The sequence below is a fragment of the Ceratina calcarata genome, unplaced genomic scaffold (genome assembly GCF_001652005.2).
Source record: "Ceratina calcarata isolate Rehan_Ccalc_2016 unplaced genomic scaffold, ASM165200v1 scaffold297.2, whole genome shotgun sequence".
Taxonomy (NCBI): Eukaryota; Metazoa; Arthropoda; class Insecta; order Hymenoptera; family Apidae; genus Ceratina; species Ceratina calcarata.
The window spans coordinates 697,537-718,253 of record NW_017152138.1 but is presented as its reverse complement, the minus strand read 5'-3'; the positions used below and the strand labels follow the sequence as shown (position 1 = coordinate 718,253).

At 39.1% G+C, this 20,717-nt stretch overlaps 1 protein-coding gene across 6 annotated transcripts in view; it reads right to left on the bottom strand.

Annotated features, from left to right (window-relative positions):
• Positions 1-20,717, bottom strand: part of kek5 (leucine-rich repeat, immunoglobulin-like domain-containing kekkon 5 protein) — a 154,118-nt gene that overhangs the window by 10,880 nt on the left and 122,521 nt on the right. For 4 of the 6 annotated variants that reach the window (XM_026812866.1, XM_026812868.1, XM_026812867.1 and 1 more), the window contains 3 exons: positions 20,618-20,682; positions 4,603-5,504; positions 2,622-3,141 (listed from right to left, as the gene is read on the bottom strand). In XM_026812866.1, the coding sequence (XP_026668667.1) occupies positions 2,622-3,141; positions 4,603-5,493 (1,411 nt within the window). In that variant the 5' untranslated portion in view covers positions 5,494-5,504; positions 20,618-20,682. Of the gene's footprint in view, positions 1-2,621; positions 3,142-4,602; positions 5,505-8,248; positions 8,521-15,945; positions 16,498-20,617; positions 20,683-20,717 lie in introns of those variants that run through there. The other 2 variants (XM_018023179.2, XM_018023180.2) reach the window with 2 other exon arrangements.

Here is a 20,717-nt window from a genome sequence, read left to right as displayed (position 1 = left end):
GTCGATACCAGCGCACTTGCCTTTTATCGTGTCTACGTCGATCGCCTGTCAATGATTTTGTTCTCGGAATCTTAGTTGCCGCGGGGTTCGATTCTAACTTCGTGGTGGTTATAGCAAAGAGATCAACAGGATTAAACATGCGATTAATGTTTTCAACACATTTTTCTTTGATTCGAATGACGAGAACCAGAACTCAATAACGTAGTGCTAGATTCATTTGGATAAGGAAAACAAGCGAAACTGATCAAATGGTCAAATAGCGTTTCTTCTCACGAACGTCATTTGACTCCTTATTTGATATAAGCCGGCATAAGAAGAAAATAGGGCAGAAACAGAGCAAGATAGTTATTAATTTCTGGTAGCGTATGTACGTGCGGAAAAGCGGTAACCGTCTGTACAAAGAGGTGATCGAGATGCGAAAGGTACCTGTTGAGATCCTTGACAATTTCAACTACTATTTTTGAAATTTTGCAAAGAGGGGCTGAGTCACAGAAAGTTAGTATCCGCGTGTAGTATCTACGGGAAAGAATCGTCTGTACCTGCTTTCGATAAAAATGGCGGTCTGCTAAATTAGAGAAGAGCGCCTCGTAATGATTATCATTCTCTGTTTGTGAAATACAGGCGAGCGCCGTACAACGCGCACTTTTTCTACATTATTGTTTTATTAACCACTCTGTACGTACACAGTCATGAGCGTTTGCTCCCTTCTACTGTTCCCTGTCCTCATCGAAGAGCGAATAATCCGTTTGCACTCTGACGGTTTAACAATCTTTTTCTCGCTGACGCTCTGAGTACAATGGTTGCAAAAAGTACCGTTGCGATGCAGTACTTATTTTATTATCTTTTTTCTTTTCAAATATGGATTGATAAAAGCCGTCTTTTAGATCCTGATTAGAACGTCTAATGCAAAATATGTATTCTGCATTAACTCTTTCGCTACTACGGGCCACTATAGCGGCCCGCCAAAAGATGCCACTCAGGTATTATATGATATAACGAACAACCGTTTTACATAAGTATCTCACTCTGGACATGCACTTGGGTTCTCCGCCGCGGTACGGAGCGATCGTCAGCGGGAGTACCGCGGCGGAGAACCCGCCCGTAGCTAAAGAGTTAATACCTTTTGTTCGCATTGAATTACACACAATATGCGCCTGCATAGCTACCTTGTCTTTCTTGTTGATCGCCTTTTTAACCGTTGTCTTCGTTGCTTGTTACGAGAAGTTTATATACAATGATTCTAATAAATTCGCCTCGATAATCATCGATGCTAAAGGACAAAAATACTCTGACTCTCTTAATCGGGTATCGCACATCTAATAACTATAAGAAGCCTTCGTTCACTAACTGTTCGTACTGTTCCCAATCGCACTACATACGATCAAGCTGTCTCAAGTACAAATACTACCCGAAGACCTTCGACTACACATAATTTACAGTGTTCTGTGTGAAAGCAATCACGTATTTACAATTTCTATCAAAATAATAATAATCGTTTCCCGATGTGCGATTCGTCTGCGTGAGACATTGCAGACACGTCAGATTTAATTAACGCGCCGCGCCGCGCCGCGCCGCCGTTGAAAATAGGCATTTCCTCTGCACTGCGCTGCGCATTAAGTACGGCGGCGTTGTGTTTTCTTTACGGAAAACGAGCTTGTCCGCGCAGAAAAACCGCTTCGACGACCATGCAGACGCAAATGACGAATGCCTCTCTCGCTGGCCTCTCTCCCTCCTCCGTATCATTACGCGTTGCATACTCTCATTAATCTTGCAACAGTCTTGGTCGATACTTGTTAAACCGGGATCGATGGCGCCTCATTTATCTGCCGCGTGTCTCGTCCAACGCTATGGCCGACACGATTGTCTTAGAGTTAAATACGTCTCGGTCGTATATACGATTCAATTAATCTATCCCGTTCTTTAATTAGCGAGGATATCCGTTAACTGTGGCGAACGAAATGTTTTCGAAAGGAAATCAGAAGATTAATGGCTGCGGCTTTAACAATATCTAAATTGGATTTCAGTTTTTCACAGCTCGGTGTCCCGTTTATCGACGAAATTCCTTTGTTCGCGTTTTCATTGATTGATCTTCCCTTGTCAATATCGGCGGCTTGATAATTCCGTACCTTGGGAACGTTAAACGTGTGAACGGTTTTCTACATTCAGCATTTAAAAAAATTAGGACGTTCATATTTACACGTATTCTTTCGCATAGCTAACTTGCTGGGTATTAATAAAAGAAAATGTTTAAATATCTCTCAAATGTAAAATGTTAATCGTCTTTATAAAAAACTAGACAAAATTTTGAAATATTTCTCGGTGGAAACGAATTTAATCAATTTGTTTATCCATATAACTCGGCAAATTTCATATAGAAAATAGTTAAACTAAGGAAACAGAAGGCTCAATCGTTCTGAGTAAATGCTTGCGGTGGTAAACCTATTACTCGTACGATTTCCTCTTTTCGCGTCACGCAAACGACACCGCCGAGCCTTAGCTGAGCGTGAACTGTTCTGTGAGAAGGTCCCAAGCGTATACGCTCGTTGGTTCGTGAGCCTAACAAATGGATAGTAGCTAGCACCTGGCCACGCACTGTTTAGTAATGTAGGCAGTGTACTGACCGAAGACCGAGTCGTTGTCCAGCAATGTACGATTCAGCTCCGTCATTTCGGTGCCGTGCGATGTCACCGAAGGCGCCTCGTAACGTCTGGCTGGCTTCACCACGGGATTTATGGTTGTGATGAGGGACTTTTCCTGTTCACCTAAACCATGCTCCATCGAGGCCGCCTCCAGACTCTTCTCGTCGTGTCTCATCCGTCGGCGACGACAATAGCACACGCAAAGGAACACGGTGACGGACAGAAACACCAACGCGGTCACGCCTAAACCGAGAGCGAGCGGTAGGCTGATTATATTGTCCCTGCCGCCTGTAGCATCGCCGGCGATCATAAGGGTCACGTTTTTCTCAGTGTTCCCGCCGGGACTTTTCGCCAGACAGACGTAATCGCCTTTGTCGGAGTGCACCACGTCCGGTATAGTTAGGTTTAACCATTCGTGGCTGGATCTCAAGATGTAGTTCTTCTCACCGTTGTGACGTCTGGTATCATTGTTCAATACTCTCGAGCGGTACACCCAGGTGAGCTGAAATCAGAAATGACCGACCTAATTTTTTTCGTTCATTTTTTATATTAGTTTTTCATAACGCAGAGTTAAAATTCTTCACAGTCTATAGCAGGGGCTGCCAAAGTGGTTGATATCGACTCCCCGGGATCAATATTACACTATTGCGGGTGAATCTGGAGCCACACACTGGAGATCGATTGGGGGTCGATAAGTCGAATGTGAAATTCCGAAGCGACTTAAGACTAAAACTTACTAATTTTTAACTAAATCTTATCCTAAAAATCGCTCTAAACATCAAGCCCATCCGTATCACCGCGATTGTCAGTCAGTAAAATGATTAAAGTGATAAATGATAAAATTGTTATTACATATGTATATTAAACCATGTAAAATGTACAAATGTAAAATAAATGCATAAAAACGGTAAAAGCCTTTTCTTTTTGTTTTGTAACATATAAAGAAATCACTAAAATTTGTGGGGTTCGATCAAGAGATCTTCGAAGAGGTCAATAGGAGATTTTTAAAAGGTGGATGATTAAAAAAGATTGACGGCTCTTGGTCTATAGTATTTCAAGCATAAGATTTCGATATTCCTAATATCAATGGCCAAACTGTTTTAAGACTTATAAACGGCTATATACACGTGACATAATACCTTTAGTTTGCCGGAAGGGATAAAACTCTATCAAACGTGAAAGGGAGCGAAAAAACATGTAGAACGAAATAGTACCGCGATGAAGTATTGTAAAGGAGAACGCGGTAAAGCCGGTAGAATGTTGACTTTGGTAATCCACAGTGAGACAATTTGGTATACAATCTGGCGATGGTTAGGTTCGGTGAAAAGATAGCACCGCACTCGGGCAACTTAGCCTGAAAGCTTCTAAACGATCTCGACCTCAACATTGTTCTCTGATCCCAGACTAGAGAGATACTTTTAAAGTATATCCACTGTAAACGCACGTTAACTCCCTTCCCCTTCCCTAGGTGCATTCGTTTACCGACATGCTGGACTACAAAATAAAAGGTCTCACGCGGAGAACACATGTAGTAGTCCTTTCTACCCTTTCAATATTGTAGAGGAAATTTTATTCAAATAAACGCATTAAAAATCCTGGGCTTGGTAAAAATTCTTTGATTCTGTAGAGAATGACGCTTAGCCAAGTGCAACGAAAAGCGATGCTTTTGAAGTCACGTAAAGAATAAGATCTAGTTAGGGGAGTTCTAACAATAAAAAATTGAGAATCTATTCAAAAATATTCTTTACGCGCGTAAGAGCTTAAAATAAATTTCATCCTTTCTATGGTTGCAGTAAGGATAAAGAAGTTCGTTTTTTATATAATACAAGAAATAATCCTGTTACTCGCAAGTAATAAATTTGAATGAAACAGTTTCTATGTCGAATAAAGGGAACAGGACTAAAGTTCCAACGTAATATTAATTCGTGTGTGATTAAATTATTTACTAAATGCGGAGACACACCTGCGGTTTCGGGATCCCGGAAGCCTTGCACCAGAAAGTCACGTTCCCCCTTCCCATTTCAACCTTAACCGATGGCCCGATTGTGGAAATGTCTGGCCTACAGGCGAACTCATCACTCCTTATCTCGTTCCACATTTTTCCCGCAAGACTGGGCGGCTGGTGGCACGTGGTGGGTTTCGTATACAAATTTTTCCAGATTGTCCAATCGCGGAAGGACTTCAAACGACAATTGCAGTTCCATGGATTGTTCTTCAATTCCAAACTGCCAAGTTTCGGCAACGAATCGAAGCTCTGTAGCCTCAACATGGTTAAATTGTTCCCGTCCAAGGTTAACATCCTCAAATCCGGCAAATCACGAAACGTCCTTTCCTCTATTCGTTCAAGCTCGTTATTGGATAGCGTTACTTTTTGTAGATAAGTTAGATCGCGAAACAGTCCGTTCTCAAGCACCTTCAGTTTATTTTCGTTTAATAGTAACACCCTGAGTCGTTGCGTTTCCTCGAACGTGCCAGGGTACAGGGTTCTAATGTAGTTCGCGGACAAATCGATCTCGATTACGAGCTTTAGTCCGTTGAACGCGTCCGTGTGAATCGATTCGATCTCGCATTTTCGTAGCACCAGCTTGTGCAGGTTCACCAAGTCCACTCGGCTGAACGAGTCGTGCATCAGATGCGTGATACGATTCTCGGTCAGGTCGAAGTTTTGGATTTCCGGCGACAGGCCATCAGGTATCTGTGTGAGATTCTGCTTGATGCATTCAGCTGTCTTCTTGCCGGAGATCCACATACACTTGCAAGATGGCGAGCATTGAGCTGTCCAGTCTTCCTCGCTCCGGCACATGGTGACCACTAGGGCCGAGTAGAGCAACAGCTTCACCGTTCTTAGCTCCATTCCGAGGATTTCTGTTAACAGAGAAACGTGAGCTTAGAATGGATTGAATTGTACAAACATTAACGATGATTCTGCCAGTTCGGTTTGACTATCTTAAGGATGCCCGCGAGGAGCAGTAGTGCTCAACTTAAAATTAATTCACAGCCACATAATCATTAATGCTTAATTTGTTATTATTTCAATTTTCCATGTGCTATGATTACTATTATACGCTTCGGATTCGTAGATTCGGATGCGTAGAACGGATCGATGCGACGTTATTAAGTCACTCGCGACTGCTCGGAAAAACTATTGAAATTACGCGCTCTACACGATTTCTTAAAAAACAAATCCCACAATCCATCTCCGAATTAATTTCCGCAAATATCTTCACGATAATTGATTCTCACATTTATCAGATACTTGATTTATATTCCACTTTATACTCTCAAATAGTTTTTATTAATTCTTACAACGTTTGAAAAATTATACATTCCTATATTCACGATAAATGTATACGTATCATTAAATTATTTTTTGTAGACGTAATAACATTTTAATTTCTGTTAACCCGGTTGACAGATGTGCATGACATCAACAGCGAAATTTGTAATCGAAAACAGTTTTAACCGGCGTTTAGAATTTTAAAGAGAAACCGTAGTTGCAGACCGAGCAATACGAGGGGAAGGGTTGTTATTTGTTATCAGGGAAGGCCGTGAGTGAGCACAGTTCTCTGTAATATTTTCGAGCCCACGCGTCGGCATCGGTCGCCATCTCCGTTCGTTGTGCACCGCCAGCTCCTAATTTTCCTTCCCTTTCGCTGTCTTTCTTGCTTCTTTTCCATCCGAACCGTTTTCTTTTCTATTTCTTAGTCCGTTCCGTTAATCTCAAGGAAGCGAGTAGCGGGCTGAGCTAACCGTTAGCGTGGACTGTTGGTAATTTAACTTAATATTGCTTTGGGTGTCCCTCCGAACGTCGCGCCGCGCCGCGCCGCGCCGCTGCGTAGCTGAACTTAAATTAATACAACACGACACCGAGCACACTTTACCCCTTTTATTATCGTCCGGGAGTTCGAGGTTGTGCATCAAATTACTCTTTCCGTCGGGGACGACGGTGGGTACAATTCATTTTGTGCTTCCCTACGGGAATAGACGCGGGAGGAAGAGGGTTGGGAAAAGAGTGAGAGAAAGAGAGAGAGCCTCACACAGGAGAAGGTGCTGGATCTGGAAGTGACTACACGACGATGGCGACGTTCTTACTGTTTGAATTTATTCGAAAACACTCTGGCACGAAGAAAGGATATGTGGGTAGTCAAAAGGCGAGTTGCGTTTACATTTGGTGGATGTGTGGAAACAGCGTATGTGTTAAAATTAAGGATAGAAAAAGTGCCCAACGTTACGTGTTACGTTAGTTACCGTCTAGCACTTGCGGCACTTACCTATGCCGTAACACTTCGTATCGGGCATCGGAGCGAACGTTTCTCGTTATCGAATCTCCACTTTTATCGAATGGCGTAAGTATAAAATTGACGTCAGGGGAACGACGCTTTTTAATTCTTCTGAAAGAATGTTAACGTCATGTTCGGTAAAAGGTTGCGAATCATCTAGTCGCGAGGAGGATCTTTAATATTATGCACAGTGTTGCGTTAATTTCTCTCTAGAAGTAATTGATAATTTATTGGGGGGTGTTGTAATGTAAATTCCCGTGGAACCGACATAATAAGCTAGAGCGTTACGTCGATTACACGAATTCAATTATCGTTCGTTTCCATTCCGCGGTCGTGACATGGGTTGTACACGGTCGACAAACTGCGTTTGTCAAGTAACTGCCACGCAACCTGTGGAGCGGTTTGCGTTTCCCTGATCAAATATTTATAACGAGATCACGTAATTGGGTGACGTCGCGTGTCAACCGGTCGATTTTTGTTTCTATCGTTCCGGAATAGAATTTCGCAGGCAAATGGGGAAACAGCGAGGCGACTATAAACGTAGACGAACATTGTAACGACACGGTCTGTGTGATGCAATCCTGATGCGAAATTTAGAACGAAATGCGGATAGTGCAAGAATACAGGTATGGTAATTTCAAGAAAGCAATAGAATCAAAGAACAAAATTGACTTGTAACTGTGTAAGAACATCAAAGTCCTCAATGGATATGAAACGAGATTATGAACAAAAGCCTCGTTGTAATGTTAATAGGAAACTCCCGAGCTTTGAATTACCATCGTAATAACTTTCATTCAGATAGAGTATATGAATATTTTCTTTTCGACAACGAAACTCTTGCAATCCCTCAGTGGAATAAACACTGTCTCTGATACTGTCAATACAAGAAAACAAATCTGCTTAAGTCACTGATTATACAGCACATACGTATCATTTTATCATTTCTTGAGCATTCACTAATTACAAGGTCTGGGTTTGTATTTCTTAATATGTTAACAAACTTAATATGTTAAAAAAAAAAAGAAGTATTCTCTATCGTAAGATTCATTCAATTGATTAACTTTAGGTGAGTGCAGACGGGGGAGGAGAAGAGAACAACCCGATAGAATACCACCGGAAAAGACGTAAAGTCTCTCGAGAATTTATTTCAGTAGGGAATCGGGATTCTTCCTTCGGGAAGAAGAGTGCCCGGTCCTCGGTGGATCGGCAAGAGAACTTTCCGCATGCATGGGTTTCACATGCGCACTACCCGTTGCTCACACAAGTTGGTGGAGAACTTTTTCAAGTCTCCGCCCGCAACGGAAAACTCATGGTCCGCGTATACTTCACCTCATCCTTTCTCGTGGACTTTATCGTTGGCGAGGCCAGGGTGGTACGATCCTTTTGTGCTACCAGGTTTGCGGCGAACCATCGTTCCAAGACAAAATAAATACCGTCCCGAGGTTCATTGCGCGCCCCATTTTTCTCGTTACATCATCCCCCCACCGTTCTTTGGTTCTCTTCACGTATTTTATCTAACCCTTACCCAGCCGAACCGCTACCGCCACCGCCGCGACGCCACGCGGTCTCAACGTTTCTCGGCGCTACGTTATTCTCAATTTTTCTTCTTCGTTTTTTAGTCCTCAAGTCCCCGTGCTGTCGGCTTCAACCTGTCGTTCTAACGCACATCGATCGCTCATATTTTACTTGTAAATATCCGGCCAACGAGAAGATTAGATATGGATAAAGCGAAAGTAAAGAGTTTACATACTGTTCCATGTGTAAATTGGCCAAGTTATGTAACGTTAGAACTTGAAAATTAACGTTAGTATTACTGATTCAAGGAAAATTCTAAACGAAGGAAATATACGGTTTCAACGTTCCTGATGAAATATCGATTTGTTTAAGGAAAACTCTGTTCATTTCGCAATTTTCAAGTGTTTTAACCCTTTAACAACAGTCACGTTCGTACAGTAACGTTCACGTAAAAATGGCTGAAAGTTGAAGTACTTTTTTGACATTTACAAATGTCACACGAATGAATGACAGGGTGAAAATCAAGAGGAAAAAAATGTTCAATCTCCGTTATTTCCAGCGGAGATTGGTTTAGTGAAAGACTTTCGAATTCACCGTGGATGTACGTATTAATTGCAAAGCGTTGGACATACGTTGGTGATACGTTGGCTTCAGTCATGGGAATTATCCGAGATCGAAAATTTAATTTAAATGTCTTTGTAAAAATTGCGACCGTCCTATTGCGCGAACTAACTGCTCGCAATTTCAGCTGCGCTGAGCAATAATTTTGCGAGGACGAGTTTTCGAACAGAAATCAACTTTTATCGATCGAATTTTATGAACGATATTTTATGATTGACTGTAGATTCACAATGAACCAGAAACTGGACATTATATTTGAAAACAATTTATTTTCAAATTAATAATTTGCAATTCCTTCGAATATAAGAAAAATTAAGCAATTGTTATATGGCTTCTCTCCCTTCGTTTTGTTAGTCATCTGAAGCATCACGAACAGCTTCGTGCCTGTTACATAAAAAAGACGTATGTCCACGTCAAACTCCTTTCGAGTATGCACGTCCTGCAACGAGGCACCTAGAAATTCTTTTGCGGTTACTTTCGAAAGACATGGTTTCCATTTCGCACTCGTTTCCTTTTCCTTCAGTCGTATTCAATTCATCTTTACTTTATGCGAAGCAAAAAACAAGAACAAATAAAAGGAACACGTATGGTACAAACACGTAAGCCCGCACACTTCTGACATTTTCTATCGATGAACAATGTACATAGTAGCAGAATAAAAAGAAATGCTTGGGTTAATAAGTTAATGATTTAGTTAAATTATTGCTGTTTATCATCGCACGATGTAACGCCTGACACGAAAGAGTGAACATGCCAGTCTTTGAACAGTATAATATAATTGCAGCGTGAATAATACAATGCTTATTAAATTCATTTATGAATTTTAAGTTACTTTTTAATGACGCAGACTGTGTGTACAACCGATGTACATATCTTATTTTCATTTCGTGTTCTGTCAGTTTTTAATACCCCATTATCATTTGCATGTCATTTACTTATAACGTTGTCAACAGAGTGAAAAGCAGCTCATTACGGAAAGGAAATAAAGTAAAAAAATGAAATTTTTAATTTTTAATTTTTAATTTTTAATTTTTAATTTTTAATTTTTAATTTTACGACTCTGGTTGGGCGGATATAAAGGATCAATAGTCTCATTAGGTTATTTTATAAACGATATTCGGTCCGAGACTTTATGTCTCGTTCTTTTTTTATTTGTTTGGGTTGGTTCGCTTTCATTTCTTTTGATTTGCACTCGTACTGATGATTCTTGTTGTCACTGACAATGAGCATTTGTCGATTCTGATTTTGGATTTCACTAGTACTGATCATCTTGGTTTCGTATAGTATAAGTATGTTAATAGAAATTAAAATTTTGCGCGCTCGAAGAAATCGAATCTTTATTTATTCACGATGGATTTTCAATTGAATACATGCGCTGTGAATTGGATCGTATTGGTTTTTCTCCTCCTTATACACTGTTCCTCCCCTGGTTATCTGGCTATCCCCTGGTGAATTTTAACGAAATGAATCGATTGTCGCAGATATTAAATAAAAAACATTGGATGGTGATCGGTTCGAGTGCGCGCAGATTAAAGGTAAAGAATTTCGTTCACGATCTGGATGACTTAATTGACAAGAACATGACGGCTCGAAAATAACGGAGGATTTTGTTTTTGTGTTGTTTAAGTCTTTTTTATTATATATTTCATGAAAAGATTCACTTTAAAATTAAACACTTGTACGATTTTTTTGTATCTCCAGTTAAATCTTTAACAAGCTGTGTGAATTAAATTTATCAAAAAAATTTAATCAAATCGTAAGTACCTTTGCGATTATACGTTGAAATGGAAAGACGTGTTAATATAAAATGAAAGAGGAGGAATTCATGAAGTCTAACGCTGAAGGCAATAGATTCTCGTCAAGGCAATACGAGAGCAGCCGAGTGGGAAAATGTAAGTACTTGCATCGCACTCGCCTCGAGTCGCCTTCTTGTCCTTCCTCTTGTCAACGCTCTGCGAATTGACTTTTTTATCACGAGGCGCGAGGGCGAGCCGCAAATTCGAGAACATCAGTTACAAAAATGCAATAATTTCCTGTCTCGAGCCAAGGCGATGTAATCCGAGGCGAGGCAAGTAGGTAGCACACTCGGTAAAAGTCTCGCCGAGAGATTCGACGAATCTGTGGCATATCGAACAATACCTAGTGGTATTTGAAAATCTAATTCGCAGTTGTCAATATCGACAGAATTTATACGATCGAATCGGTCGGGCATGACTTTGTTATTATCTCATTTGAAACTCTGGATAGCTGTGCAGATACATATTCAATGGCAGAGCTTCGTGGATGATTAACGCTGTCGAACGAACTCGGCATGGAAAATTGTGCAATCGGAAGAAATTAGATTACGCGTAATCCGATCATAATTAACACAAGTAACTGAGATCTCGTCTCAAATATAATGCGAAATGGTTAGCATAATACGAATATTATCCGATGTAATTCTATCTTTCATTGAGTTTAACATGTTTTATTAAGCACAGTAATTGAAGAACCTGTTTGTAATAAAGTAAGGCGGAATAATCGATTGATTCCAAAAGAAATTTGCTTTAGTGTACAATGTACTCTCTAAATTTCATATTTGTAGCCGTCCGAGGTGAACATAAAGATTTAGTGAAAGAGACAATTCAATCGATAAGATAATTCCGATAGAATTGGAATTTATTCGTGAACATTGTCGAGATACGGTTATTCGTTCGTGAACAAATCTCAACGCGTCAGTTAATTAACGTACAACAGGTCTCTGTGGCCTGTTAATTAATATGCTGTATAATTATATCATTGAACACACGGCGTACTCGTGTGCTGTAACAGTAGAATTCGTAATAGATAGCCAAATTGATAACTATCTCATAATTTACTGGATTTACGATTAATTAGGGAATAATCATTACGGGGATTAGAGTTCTATCGACAATACGAAAAACTTTGATAGATATATGAAAAATACATGAATTGACTCATAAAGATCGTTGTATTCGCTCGATTCGCTCTAGGAATTATCGTAAATTGGAAAAAAAAATGTATGTCTGATGCATTTAAAATAGTTATAAGAGTGCTCTTCAGTTGAATACACTGTATATATGTATAAAGATTTATTTCGGCCTCGCATGTGGGCCCAGAAATGGACTAGGACAGTACTACGTTTTTATTTATCACAGTCAAATTCATACCGGCTCTTCATTTGAATAGTCTCGGGTAAAAAGTATATGCATAAGCTTATGTTATAGAAAGGAATTGTAGTTCAGTCAAAATTCTTGCTTACTAGTTAAGTTCGCTTACAATATGAATTAGTAGATAGTATTAATTTATATTGGTGTACACACTTGGGAAATACGTTATCGTTGTAAATATGCATAAGAGGATTCTGGTTTATACATAAAAGGTCTCGAATGTTCAGTTACAGTTAGTTGATACGATAGTCTTCGCGATAGATCAGAGAAGATATATTTACAACAATTCTACGTTCCATCCATTTTACATATCCATGTTATCTTATCCATATTATATCCTAAAACTAATTTGGACTATCAAAGTTATCCCTGAAAGTTCAACGTATGGGAACGCAGTATAGGGATATACCTGTATTTATTTGGAAATTTCTATATTCAACAGAAATTTCTCTATGCACGTACAAATTTTATTGCTGGTTTGATCCGTTGCGATCAACTTACTCGAATAAATATATATGGCAACAGTCCGTTATGAAGTTATGAAATCCGCCGGATCCTACTAACGAGTTTTGTTCGTAGATTTAATCAAGTCCCTAGTAAAACACATACATGTTTGAGGTCCTGATCACTGTCCGCGACCAGCTTCTCTGTTTAAAATAATAGAAAAGTTAGATTTTCACGAAAAACGAGGCTATTAAAATTCGAAATATAAACTGGAAAATGTTGCGCACAATGGCCGAAACGAAATTCAGTTTGAAACCGCGGTACTCACCGGTATTCCGCACCCGAAAAAGTCTATTTTCATTCATTTAAAGTTTTCGTTAGTCGGAACAACGTGTAGAACGTCGAATCGTGCTCTTTCTATTAATAAACGAAATGCTTTCGACTTGGTGAGGTAATTGCAGCTCTGGTGCGTAAATTAATACCGACCGCTGTATATTAACGACAGAAAATACGTTATTTATCCAATAATGGATATTCCGCGTGTTCAACGAGGGCTGTATCGAAAAACAGAAAGGGACAGCGACGCGCGAAACGGAGCGAGAAGTAGAGAGAGAGAGAGAGAGAGAGAGAGAGAGAGCTGGGTTGCCATGAATTTCATAATTTGCTCATTTTTCGAACGAACGTGCGTGTCACGCACGAACATTTATCTGATTTCCAGCTCGTACTCCACGTATTCAAATGGAGCATGAACGAAAATCTGATTAATAAGCATTTTTTATCAAATATCTAATTGTCCATCACCGGAGGCACGTTATTTTTTATTCATGTCATTTGCCGTCACAACCGAAATAAATATTATTATTTTGTTTCGCCAGTGAAAATTTGTTTTCCTTTTATGACACTGCTCGTATTCAACTCATACATTTTCCACTGCCTACCTCGACGGTAATAAATGATGGTAACACAATAATTATTATTGTTTTCCTCAGCATTCGTTACTTTTATTCATTGACTTCGATTTAAAGTCACGGTTTAATTCAAACAAATTACTACAGGCTAAAATCGATTTGTCTTCGGTTTGAAACAATGGTTCCTCGTGTCCAAGCTTTGTTTTCGAAAGGGAGTTGTAGCGAGAAAGAAATTATTTATTTTATTCGTTGAGCGTATTCATATCTGTGCTCAGCAATCGCAAAGGCGCCGCGCCGGTAATCGACTTTCTAATTATAAATGAGAAACGCGTTCAAAACGTAGAGGGAAGCCTGAACTCTAGCCGAGAGGTCATTTTCCAGAGATATGCTGTTAATACTTAATTACCAATGAATATCGATACCCTCGATGTTCGCTGTTTGAATAATGGCATTCGTTGATAACGCAATTCCATTCTCATCTATGCGAAACGTTTCCGCAATTACTCTCGTGTTTTCTACCTGCGCGAATTTGACAAATTATTTCATTTAATTTTGCAAAGTTTTTTCATGGAAAGTGAGTTGAAAGAGACCCAATTACCAGTTATTCTACACACGAAGAATTATACAAAAACTATGTCCCGGCGTCCGGACTTGGGCTGCGCTAATTATCGCGTGTAGAATTCAAAAGGTATGGAATAGAAATATTTCATGAACAAAAACCAAGTCGCTGAGTGGTGGAACTTGAAAATGAATACGAAGTATTAGATTGGTGCATATAAAATGTCGTTTGTTTCTAAGCTTTGGTTCTTCAACCGACAGAGATCTATCTTATTGTGTCTCATAATTTATTATTATAAGTCAAATTGAAGATGGAGTAGTTTGGAATTTTAAGTAATAAGATTTGTAGTTTGGCTGTGAACTTTTATGCAATATAAAACATTTTTGGTACCAGTTTAAAAAACATTCGACGTGTTAATTTAATATAATTATTCAATTATTCATTAACGTGCAAAAATAATTGACAAATTATTCGATTTAAATATATTACACATAGATATTTATTCGACAGAAATGTCTGTCGACATTTGAGAAAAACGCCTACGTGTACAATTTACGTATCAACGTGTGCAATTTTTGGAAGAAACTGTGAAAGGTGCCACGAAAGTATATCCTTTGTTGATATGATATAAAAAGCATTAGCTGATATCGTTTAAGGGTGTAATTTTATGACATCCTGCTCCTAGTCGTTTCCAGTTACAGTCCGCGTTTCTGTAACATGACAAGGATACTAAGACGATGCCCTAGAAGGATCGGAGTAAGGTATTAATACAGGCGCGGAGTCGATATACACCTGCTGCCGTACCACCCTCCCGGGACGACACCCTTTATGTAACTAAACCTCTCGTCGTGTGTCTACTCGCATACACACAAGCATAATATACCAGAATTTCACGCATAATATCCGCATGCATCGTCTCATGCGCACGCATACCGACAAACGAGCCAAAGTACACGCGACATTCTTGATTACGATGTACAACCCTCTCTAGGGTGGTTTCTAAGGAAGAACGATGCCGAGCCAAGGGGTTGCACTGACGAATGACGAAATACGGATAATTACATTTATAAGTAACATTCGAGTAAACGTTTGTCAATTCTTGAGCGATACCTACAACAATGCGTGCATAATGAAGGCGCCCGGCGATCGCGAAAATTTACTATTATTAGGTATGTAGTACATGTATATGTATGTATAATAAGAACCGGTGTGAGTCTCGAGGAGAGTGTCATCGAACGCGGGAGTAGAAAGTCCGTATTTATTGTTCGAGGAACAAAGAACTTGTGAAATACATATAGGGCGAATCAATAGGAATTGGAGTTGTTCTTACGAATCGTAAACTATGACACATATGATTAATTCCGTATAGATATTCTTTAACACGAAATATACCTACATATTATATTTGGGGTAGAAACGGAAAATCATATGATGTGAAGTAACTGGAAACATTGTTTGATAGTTAATTTTTTCGCAAAAACGCATTCCCTCTGGGAGGTAAATGGAAAGGAGTGGCTAATGCGCGAACGAAAGAAGAGCAACGATTTCGGTAACATGCCCGGTGTTAACATGCCTGACTAACAGGATGTTGGGAGCGCCAGAGACAACATACAAGATTTCTTATATGCGTTAAAGAACACATGGGTGGTTTCTAAAGGTCTTCTGGTTGTTTTATTTGGGTCAGGGAGGTGAGAATGCAGTTCCGCCTTGTTAGTTTTTTGAAAGTTCTAATTTTGATTTATGGGGCAGTGGCGAAGTTGAGTCCGTTATGCTACTATGCTGTACTAATTTCTGTGTGTATTCACTTACATGTACGAGGTGGTAAAATTTTTCTCTCTGATATTGTTCTCAAAAATAATAATCGAGAGTCCGCTTGATGTTGCAGCCTTGAATGTTGTAATTACGCACCAGAGAAACGCCATTATAATGAAATAAAGGGACTGAAGAAAATACGTTTATTGTATCGCGGCAGAGGTTTCGAAACTTTTAATGAGAACTTTATATACATTTCTTTGATTAAATTCTTCACGTCATTTGTTGTTTGTCACCATACAAAACACAATTAATTTAACCAATTCTCAACACAACATTAAGAGAGTTTTGTTTCTTGATTGTCGATAGTTACAATTACACACATGCACTGATATTTATTCTGTTAAACAGTTTCGACACTCGTTTTATTTAGTGGACAGTATCTAATTTAAAGTCCAGTGTATCCATTCGGAAACGGAGGCTCTTGCTGCTAAAGATACTACCAGCCGAGATGAGAATACTCGTCAAACTAAGAATAGAGACGCGCGCGTCTTTGCTATTGACGGGACGTGATTGAAGCGTAATGCTATAATTTCCGTTCGTATCTGTCCGTATAAAGACGGAGGCACAGAAGGCACAATAAAGTGCACAGATGTCAAAGTAGACGCAGCTGTGCACCATGGCCGTAGGAAACGCATATTTATCAACAGATTGCTAAGATTACGCGATTCATCCCTAATGGGGTATACCCTTGGATCTCATCTGTCTGATCAAATCGAGGAATATGTACTATTTCTTCAAAGTTTCGCTTTATTTCATTTAACTCGTTTTTAATTGAAGAAAAAACTACAATACAAATCTACATTACTACTTTGCTGAAATTATTCAGTATGTGTGTTTTAATTGTCTATTAAGTAACAACGGTAGAAAAGTTCAGAAACCGCGACACAAACGAAATTCCATTTAATACTAGTGTGCATTGTAATGAAATCTCTCTTGAATGTATGTATACATATAGTTTCCATGAAGTTCGCGAGGATGATTAGCTGCCTTTGTGAAAGTTATCATGCTCGTTTATTTTTTTTATTATCCTTTTATTGCCTCTCCGCTCGATTATGAATGCAAATAGGAAAGAAATCAAGAGGGAATGAATAACATCACGTCGGGTATAACAAGTATTTGCCGTCGGGTTACAACATTTCTCTGACGTAATGGAACATCTCCCATTACTCTCGATCTTGTTAAAAGTCTATTGGAAATCGTTATCCTTCCCTTCTCGTCGTGAGCAACGACAACGTTCTTTGTCCTGAAATGTAATTCTTTATCCGTTCCATCCATGTTTAATCACGCGAATATCCACTTGTATAGCGTTTACATTGCCTGCTTCGTTTATCTTCTTATTTCAAGCTATCGCAAGATTCGTGAATAAATACACGTTATTCCGTATCGAATGCACTTTGTTCCTTTTAGATAAAATACTCTTTGTTTAAAAGTAATTTATTTTTCGAGCTCGTTTTCTTTTTAAAATAATCATTCAAAAAAACCAAGAATTTTTAAAGCTTAAATATTCTATGTATTCGTGTATTCGTGTATTCGTATAAACGAGTGGAGCTCTAATAATATTAATTCTCGTAATATCAATTTATTGGTTGACTAGTGATAAGATAAATGCCACAATATTTGTTCACTCACTCATAGTTTCTACTCACTGACGTGTTCTCCTTTAATTTTACACGTTATATGTCGATACGCGAAAGTTGAAACATTTATCATAAAGTTTCATGTACTTAAAAACGATCAGAGCGCAGATTACCTGTGAATAAATGAAAAAGATTCGGTCCAAGTAAACAAAATCGAAGGTATACATACAATATGGGGAGTCGAGGCAATTCAGAGGCTACGTGAGTTTATGTTCTTTCGGATATTGAAGCGCGGTTCAAGTTTCCTTCCTCTTTGCAGAGCGGTTCGCGACCACCTCGTTCCAAGAGAAGTTTTCTGAATATTTACAAGCCAAGCGTCACGGCCACGAAATTGCGTAAACTTTGCAAATAAGTCGGACGATCGTGTAAATCATCCGGAGGACGCGTGGCGTGAGCATTGCAACTCCCGAACGTTAATCAGAAGCTCGTTAAAAAATATTCCCAAGTAACGTGTTCGAGATTAATTCCAGGAGTTCTCAGTACGAGACGCTGTGTTGCATTTCCTCATTCCAATTTTTTCTTTCCAACAGAGCTGTTCCGTTGTTGTAATGAATTTAGAAAAGTTCGCGCAGCGTAGATATAAGATGATTTTAAGCAACCAATGGCAGATTTAAATTATTTTTCGATTATTATTCGTATGCTATAATTCTTTCGATGTTTCACGAACACTTAATTCCGTATTAATTCGTAATTACGAAACGTAATTAAACATTTTTCGACGCAACGTGATGCGTCGACATTTATCTTCCTCTGTGTCTCCATTATTTTCTCGTTGACCACAATTTAGGAAAAGCTTCGAGATCCTGTCTTAAAGAAGTGCGTGTTTTTTCATGGCTCAAGGCGTAGCTTAGTTTTCAAAGTTCCTAGATACCCGCGAGACGCCGCGCCGGTGGGAACGTGTATTTGTTCTTTATTTTTATCTTTTTTTTCACTCGAGGAATCCTTTGATCTTTAGGCGTCGCGTCGTATCAAGGCGTTCAAGTTTTGGTCTACAAGTCTGTATCATCCGTAGACGTGCAACTAAGGAAGTTCCAGGAAGGATTCCAGAAAGTATATTCAGAAATCCTTACCACACGAAATATCATTGGCTAGGACGGGATTATTTTTTAAATTACTTTCCGGCGAATCACGTGAATCCATGTGATGAGTTGTACTCTTTTATTTCTACCTTCACGGTAAATTATGAAAGCATAATTATGGCCTTCTCGTGTACTTATATGCATACGTGCTATTGGTAGAAATTAGTAGTAGTAGTAGTACGGTTGCATATTACGTTACATGTTCAACATGTTTCATATTCCCGACATGTGTAAGCTCTTGCAATTGGAATGACGTGGCGAGATGACGTCAATAGTAACAAAACGGATCGTTCCGATTATCTATTTTCGTATCCATTTACATCTGACGGATTCATGAGATTATGCATCGAAAACTGAAACCAAAATTCCAAATTTAGATCACGCTAAGTAGTCTTAAACAAGGTTCAAATCCCTTGTTCTTTTCTCTCGAAAAAGAGAGAAGTAGCTTCGCAAAACTTTTACAATTGCAGAGAACCATTCTATTATTGCTAGTTCCACGAATAGCAGAGGAACTTGAACAAATACAGAAGAAAGTTTTCTCACTTTTTTTTCTTTGTTGCAATGAGAAGAAAAGATTCCACGGTTCTATTCGAAAGATCAACTCAGTTTTACAGAAACAAAGGCAGAGACGGCAGAAGTAAAACGAAGAACAGTGCGAATACAAATGTTGGGTGGTCACTAAACAGAAGGAAAAGTTCACAATTTATCGACTTAAAGTCGATTTATAGATAACTGTGTTTCGCATACGTTCCCTGTCCCGGCTGGTGCCGGTGATTCGAATTAGAGTGACTACAGTTTTGAATGTTAATACTCTGTTTATAGAGTGTTCGTGCTGTGTTTGTTATCATCCGTGGTCTGAATGCTCTCCGGTCACGATTCGTAGGATTTGGCTAACATTTCTTTCATTTCCCGGTTTGATCTCGGAGTGGGAACGGACACATCACAGATAGGGATGTACATGTGCGTATTCGTATTCGTATATATACTTGAACGTTTTATCCTTCTCCATCCGCAAGAATTATTACTATAGTTAAATTACGTCACTTTCTATTTCCAAGAGACGTGGCATAACCCCTTGTATCGCATACTCTGAGAAGATCAATTATATAATATGCACTTCGTGAAATTGCATGTTTCGATCGGGGAAACTGAACGTTTTCTTGATTTGTGTGACATTATCATCATTTTGCCGCAAACAGGCACTAGACACATCAATGTGGTACAAACGTATGTGGTCATAAAACGTCCAAAAGGCCTACAAAATGATTGAATATTTTCATATTCGACATGATGCCTGTAGACGTAGTCATGGTGTACATATGAATGATACATATGTAAGAGTAAATAGCACGTAGGCCACCAAGGCGCAAGACGATGGTAACGAGATGTGTATACGTTGGGACTTGGACGTTCGGAGAAAGGCCCGATAACGACGCAGAGGGTGAGAGGGTCCGTTAAGAAAACCGTTGCGTAGAACGCAGTGGAAGAAAGGACCGAAGAATAATTGAGGAGGCACTCTTTAGTCGACTGTCGATCGAGATACACCGTGCTTCTTTTCCCTGAACTTTCGTAGGTTTGCAGAATAAAGACATATTGAATAAAACGTTTCAAGTTTTAACAGATAAATTCCTGACCTTCTTACAATTATGTTTACATTTAATGAAGAAGAATAGTTCATTGAAAAGAATCGCGTAGACAAATTTTGTGTATTGCATATAAATATTAATTAATGCGCAGACATCAATACGGCAGTGAGAAGAAATGGTTACATACATAAGTATGTATAAATCGATCTTTAGACGAATGGCTAAATAAATAGATTCAATGTAGAACGGCACAGAATTTCTCTTGACTGGATTGAAACTCGTTGCCTTCTACTTAACCGTGTAACCAAGTTTACCAGGCATGAATTCATTGTGATTCTAAACTCGATGGCAAAAAAGTGCTTACCCTTAATTTAGATAGGAGCGAGAAATCCGTGGTCGCTTTGAGCGTCACTTTGCCAGGAGAGTGTTCTGAAACAGAAAGAGTAAATAAAAAAATTAGTTGT